This window comes from Dipodomys ordii, unplaced genomic scaffold (genome assembly GCF_000151885.1).
Source record: "Dipodomys ordii isolate 6190 unplaced genomic scaffold, Dord_2.0 Scaffold13, whole genome shotgun sequence".
Classification (NCBI taxonomy): Eukaryota; Metazoa; Chordata; class Mammalia; order Rodentia; family Heteromyidae; genus Dipodomys; species Dipodomys ordii.
The window spans coordinates 3,182,214-3,189,285 of record NW_012267229.1 but is presented as its reverse complement, the minus strand read 5'-3'; the positions used below and the strand labels follow the sequence as shown (position 1 = coordinate 3,189,285).

General features: G+C 45.1%; 1 protein-coding gene across 1 annotated transcript in view; it reads right to left on the bottom strand.

Annotated features, from left to right (window-relative positions):
* Nucleotides 1–4,005: 4,005 nt before the first annotated feature.
* Tasp1 (taspase, threonine aspartase, 1) overlaps nt 4,006–7,072 on the bottom strand; it is a 227,822-nt gene continuing 224,755 nt past the window's right edge. The window contains exons 12-13 of the mRNA XM_013010938.1: nt 5,768–5,790; nt 4,006–4,434 (exon numbers count right to left, since the gene is read on the bottom strand). Coding sequence (XP_012866392.1) covers nt 4,110–4,434; nt 5,768–5,790 — 348 coding nt within the window. The 3' untranslated portion in view covers nt 4,006–4,109. The remainder of the gene's footprint in view (nt 4,435–5,767; nt 5,791–7,072) is intronic.

Genomic DNA, 7,072 nt, shown 5'->3' with positions numbered 1-7,072 from the left:
GCCACTGTCCATCAACTCTTCAGCTCAAGGCTAGCACTCTACCACTTGGGCCACAGCACTACTTCCAGCTTTTTTTTCTTCTGTGTATGTGGTGCTGAGGAAACCAACCCAGGGCCTCAGGCATGCAAGGCAAGCACTCTACCACGGAGCCACCTTCCCAGCCCTCTTTCTTTCTTTTTTAATTGTTAGACCTGGGGCTTGAACTCAGGACCTGGGCATTATCCCTGAGCTCTTTTGCTCAAAGTGAGCGTTCTACCACTTTCACAGTGCCACTTCTGGTTTTCTGGTGGTTCATTGGAGATAAGTCTCATGGGGACTTTTCTATCCAGCCTGGCTTTGAACTATGATCCTCAGACATAGGCCTACTGAGTAGCTAGGATTACAGGCTTGAGTCACTAACACTGGCTGGATCTTCCTTCTTAGGTTCTGGGAGCTAGCTGCTCGACAGGCAAGGTCATGCCAGTCAATGGCCTGATTGCTTGCAGCCCAGCATTCTTGGGGAGTGGGAGAGAGTGAGCTCACCTTGCCAGTGAAGGGGGACACTCTAGACTGAGGAATCCGTGGAACTCTTGGCCCATGGACAATGATGTCTGGCTGACACTTGCAAGGTTTTGCAAGTTTGGAGATTTCACCCAACACATACAAGTTTTAAAGGGCCTTGGAATGTCTCAATTGATAAATATCATTGTCCTCTCTGGACAGAGGTTCAGAGGGGCTGCTTGTCTGAATGGGGCACCTCCTTTATAGGGGTGAAGGACAGTGTTGCTCAGCTCTGATCAGTTCTTGCCCATTCTAAAACCTGTCTGGGACCAAGACAAGGAGATGTAGGAGAGAATGTCTCAAAAGAATAAAGCTTTGTTCTCATGCTTTGCTTGTTAAGCCTCTAAGACTGAAGCATTCTCTTGTGGAGACATTACAAAGCAGCTCAGATGCAGAAGGGTGAAGAAAGGGTCCTAGATGTGCTGGGTGTGGTCATACACTCCTACAATCCCAGAGACAGAGGAATATCATGGTTCAACAACAGCTCAGGTAAAATGTGATTAATATCCCATCTTAACCAACAAGCTGGACATGGTGGCTGAATTTGTAATCCCTGCTATGGAGAAGTATAGGCTGAAGGATCAAGGTCTGAGGCTAGCCTGGATAGAAAAGCATGAGACCTTATCCGAAAAATCACTAAAGCAAAAAGAGCTGGAAGCATGGCTCAAGTGGTAGAGCTCTTGCTTAGGAAGTGCAAGGCCCTGAGTTCCAATCTTAATATAGCTGCAGAAAAGAAAGGAAGGAAGGAAGTGAAGGAAGGAGAGGAAAAAAAGAGGAAGGAAAGGGAGAGGAGAGGAGGGAGGGTGAGGAGGGGAGAGACTAGGGGAGGTGAGAGGAATGAAGAAAAGAGACCAGGGGAGGAGAGAGGACAGGGTGGGGAGAGAGAGGAAAAGAAAGGAAGGAGTGGGGAGAGGAAGTAGGGGGAGAGAAGAGAGAAGAGATCCTGGCCAGTGGCAATGACCCTTCATTGGCCTTTCTAACCTTAGGCAGAGCGCTTCTGGGTGGAATTCCTGCCTCAGTGGGCCAAAAGCACAATTCCTCATGCAGTTCTCTCCACTCCCCCACCACATACACATACATATTAATGAGGTCCAGCAGCAGGTCAGTATCAAATATGCCTGGAGGCTTGCATGGGAAGGCTGAACCTCCACCAAAACAAGCTCTGGCCAGCTTACCCATCACTTTCCAGTAGAGCAGAGACTCAGCAGTGCCCCAGGGAAGCACATTTTGGCTTACAGAACACGGCCCTATTAGCCCTCATTTCTCAGGTACTTGTTTTTGGCTCTAAACAACAAGGCTGAATTGCATTCTGCTTCCAAATTCAAAAGCCAAAGAGACTCAGCAAAGCATGCCTAGACCAAAGGACAAATGAATAAACAAACAAAAAAAGCATCGATGTTCTTTCTCTGCATTTCTTCTTGCTGGCCCAGTTCCATTGCTTGTGGACAGCTGGATGGGGCCCGGCAGTATGATTCCTGCTTTCCTTGGTAGCAAAGTTCTCCTCATTTAAAGATGGCCCACACACATCATGAGACGTGGGACTCAATTTCAGGCATTTGAGAATCACACTTTGCCTCTTTACTGGTCCACAATGCTTTCTTTCAACTGTAATCCCAATTTCCAAACATCCGCTCTGGGCTCCCAACAGATGCTTGTAAGGCTCTTAACCAATGGAGTCCCTTCCTGCAGAATGCAGATGGGGAAGGATTCTTAAGCCTGTCTGACAGCCCCATTTCCAAGCTCTCCCATTGATACGTCCTGTCCACCTTGCCTCTACACACTTCTACATTCTCTCCTCACACTCAATTGATACATTGTATGACACCAACAAGAATCCCATACTAAATCTGAGAAGTATGACCTAGAGAAAGCCAGGGAGTGACTTTGATCCTGACTTCGAGGCTCTGGCGATCAGATCCTGGGATGATCTGACATTTACAGAGTATCTGGGACATACACACATGCACACATGCACGCATGCATGCACACACACACTCTCTTTCTCTCTCATACACACATCCTTCTACCAAGATTGAACTTTTTCAATACATTTAAGATCAGACTTTTCAGATCCTAGTAAAAGGGGGAAATTAATTTAATGAAACAAAGGTGAAGGGAAGAGAAAGGCAGATTGAGGGGAGAAATGAGGAATCTTTATAGCAGAGAGAGAGAGAGAGAGAGAGATCTACAATCAGCTTTGAAACCAGCATTTGCAAAAAAAAAAAAAAGAAGTATCTATACCCAGATTATTTTGGAATAATCTCTTTAAGATCTCCTAGCTAGACTTGGTAATATTCAATTTCCTGCGTGAGGGATGAGCTGCCCGACAGCCAATTCTTCAGCATCCTTTGCCTTCTTCCTGACCTCAGAACCTTGTATTCATATCCCAGATGGCCTTTTGACCTCTATCATGAGTGCACTCTGCAAACAGTTCACTCTACAACCAGTTCCTTCAAGTAGATGGAATGCTTGATGGTGGTACTCTGCCCAGATATTGGCCCGATGGCCTCCAAGAGTTATTTTTCTTGGGGCAAAGTGGAAGTTCTGCCTTCCAGGATTCTGATGAGTTCTACTTCCATGCACTGTGCTGAGCTCTTCCTTATGCAGGTAAGCACATTTTGTTTGACCACCCTCATCTACTACTAGCCCACTTCCCCAACTTACGCATGCTTGCACTTACATGTCTAGAAACATTATTACCCTACCCTGATTCTACCTGAAAATGAGTGAAAGTCCATTCTTTCTTTCATTCTTTCTCTTCTTTCCTTCCTTTTCTTTTTTCTTTCTTTCCCTCTTTCCTTCCTTTCTCTCTCTCCTTCCTTCTTTCTTCCTTTCTCTCTTTTTCTTTCTTCCTCCTGTCCTTCCTTCCTTTCTTTCTCTTTTCTTTCTCTCTCTTTCTTATTTTATGTCAGCACTAGGGCTTGAACTCAGAGTCTCACGATATTGCCTAGCTTTCTAATCCCACCGGGCAGTCTACTACTTGAGCCATATCTCCACTTCTTTATTTTTTTCTAGTTAATTAGAAATAAGAGTCTCTCAGTTTTGTGCAGGCTTTGAACTGTGATCCTCCTGTCTCAGCCTTCTGAGTAGCTGGGATTATAGGCATGCACCATCAGCACCCAACTTTTTTTTTTAAATATAAAAGAATGTAGCCAAATTATAGAGAACAAAGAGCTAAAAAAGCAATCATTCCCAGTCCGCCTACTCTTGCCCAGTTATTTTTATTTTTCTTTCACCCTTATTTGCATGCATACTGATATGTTTAAAAGTAGCAGAAATTAGAACGTAGGGAATTTTGTTGGCTGACATTTTTCTTTACCACAGCTGTGCTTTCTGACCCATAAGGTATTCTGGTGCTGCAGTCCACTAATGTCTGGGAAGGGTTACATGGGAACAGAAGGTGCCAGCCAGGGAGCAAGATGATGAAGCAGCAACTCCATGGGGAGCCTAAGTATCCCCAGCTAATACAGGCAGCCAGGAAAATTCAGGTGTCTCCTTGAGCTGAATCATCTTACATGTGTCCAATGCTACCCAGAGTCAGGGCTCGGGCTCTGCTCCCTGGCAGGTATTTATTTTACCGAGGTGGAGGCCGGTCTTGCACACGTTTTCCCAGCTAAGTGATGTAAGGCCGGTGCCTCACAGAACAGAGTCAGCAGTGTCTCTGGAGGATGGGCACTGGCACTGGGTTCAGAGCAGACAGAACACTGGGGGCTTGTCAGTTGAGTCAACTCCATGCTGATGATGGGGGCTTCCCCAAACCCAGTGGGCTTTCCTGGGCCAGCCTGAGGTTTCAGAAGGGCTACAGGATGTTGAGAAGCACCCAGGGGACTGATCTCCATTGCTGTCACAGCTTCCTCTCTGGCAGTTTCTTCCTGTGAAAACACACAGCTCCCCCTACCAAACCATAAAACAAACGCATGAAGACAGGATTGTTTGGACAACACCCTGGCTAAGAGAAAGCCTGGAGGTGGCTTGAGGGCTCTTGCCCATTTGACAGGAGCCTTGCTTCCAAACACAAATATTAACCTTGGCAATCTGGCTGTCTCCTGCTTCATGACTTAGACGTGCTTTTTGGGGTCATGTTTAAGTTGGGGAAGAAAGAGGTGGAGAAAAATACAAAGATACAAAGTCTCCTGGAACAAAGTGAGCTTTTGATCGATGGACAGCGCTGAACTAGTACTAGTGTTTCAAAATAACACTGGTTAAAGCCTATGTTTCTTTGAATGTCTTGGGTGGAAGGGATTGTGTAGGTAAATCCCAGCAAACTTTCCTCCTGGGATCTTCAAGCTAGCAATATGAAAATGAAAATATGAATACCTAGTAGGACCCTGGTTTCCCATGTCTGTAATCCTAGCTACTCAAGAGGTTGAGATCTGAGGATTATGACTCAAAGCCAGCCCAGAAAAACACATCCTAAAGACTTTTATTTGTAATTAACAAGCAATATGCCAGAAATGAAGTGTGGCTTAATTGGTGGAGTACAGCTCTGAGCAAAAATGACCAACAGAGAGCATGAGGCTCTGAGCTCTAGCCCCAATACTGGCAAACAAAGAAAAAGAGAGAGAGAAGGAAGGAAGGAAGGAAGAAAGGAAGAAGGAAGGAAGGGGGAGGGAAGAAGAAGAGGAAGGGAATGTGGGAGGGAAGGGGAAGACAGGGAGGGAAAGAGAGAAACAAAAGGAGAAAAGCAAAGAAAAAAAACAAAGTTGACAACTCTATTCTTGGCAAGACTCATCAAAGCTCTCAAGTAGCCACTAAACCCCATGATTCAAGACTGAAGGCCTCAGGAATCAGCTTCAGAGAGCTGGAAGATCTTTTCTGCCCCCCAGCCTTCCCCTGATGAGCCCCCATCCAAGGAGCATCCAGAAGAAGACACAAGTCCTGTCCACAGCGTAACACCGGTGGCAATGCTCTTCCAGAATTCTGGGAGCTAAGTACATCTGGGGATGGATGCAGGGGACCTCAGAGTCTCGGCTGCTCAGGGCAGCAAAATTCACATCAGCACTGAGCCTTTGAAACTGGGAGCCCTGGACTTCAACAGTCATCTGTGTTTAGACAAGCCAGAGGTAAAAACATAAAGTAAAAGTGTGGTGCAACTGTTAAGTCACTCCTCTGTGAGTTCTGCCATGGTTATCTTGCTTTCGCAAGCTCCAGCTAGGTGAGACTCCATGACAAAGCAGCCTTTCAATACACACCATGTGAACCAACCACTCATCTTCCGGTAACTCACCTGTAGACAGTCATCAGGGCTACCTGTTGCAAATAAATAAACAAGCAAATTAAATTATACCTTCAATAATCTACTGTGAAATGTATCGAGGTGATGACTAAATAAAAGGGTTACAGAATATGCAGTGTAATATAAAACTCTGCACCTTATGACATAGCATCCACATGAAATAGTCATGTGTTTTGATGGGGTTGATTCACAGAAAAGAGTTCTTTGTGGGGGGGTGGAGGCCCTTCATGCCCATCCCCTTCCACAACTCATGAAATGGGCTTCTTCCAGCTCTCTGACACTCTGAGTGACGGTGAGAAAGAAATGCCCACTGATAAAACCAACCCTCCAACCTATATAGAGTGGTCTTTCTTAGATGGTCATGTTGGATCACCAATAGATAGGAATTATTCTCCTTCAAAACCTAAGACAGAATTTCCCCCTTGCCCAACCTCTCAGACCCATTCCTGCAAGGCCATAACCTCTTTCCCTGCCAAGGGTACAACCGCGCCTCTCCTGTTTCCAGCTTCTTGGATTGCCTGAGGCGAGGGAAACTAGCCAGGCTCCACCTGAGCCCAGTTGCTCAACCTGAGCAGTTAGTGAAGTTGCTAAATTGTATCTCCTTTGCCTTGAACTTTCCTGTGTCATCTAGCCTCCTGGAGGAATGAAATGAAGTTAGAATTCAATCAACAAACCCTTCCTTAAATGCAGAGTTAATACAGGTGTGTTTCTGAGAGCCCTTTGCCCCACCTCACCCCAGGAAACATTTGTCAATGTCTGGAGTTATTTTTGGTTGTCCCCACAGAAGCAGGGAGTGAGGAGAAAGTTATTCCTGGCATTGGGTGGGAAGGAACAAGAGATGTTGGTAAATATGTACCCTACAACGCAAAGAGAGAGCCTCTACAGCAAAGATGTATCCAAGTCAAAACATTTGGAGTAAATGACAATGTTGAAAATTCCTGGTCATTGGGGTATGTACCCAAGTGTTAACAATCATTCATTTTCTACATGCTGTATCTCAAATTTTCTTACACATCTGGACATGGAATTCTTAACAAGAAAAACAATAAAGGTTACTTTACATTTTAAGATGATATAGGTGTAGCCTGACAAAAGTTAAAATGTAGCCAAATGTTATTGAACATTTATTGAGGAAGAAAATAATAAATGTTTTTTATCTTCAGCTCCCAGAGAGACTGGATTTGGTAGAGTCCACTTACAGATGATTATTAGAAAAAGAAGCTTAGATCTGAGCACCAGTGGCTCACACATAAAATTATAACTACTCAGGGGGCTGAGATCTGAGGATTAGCGGGT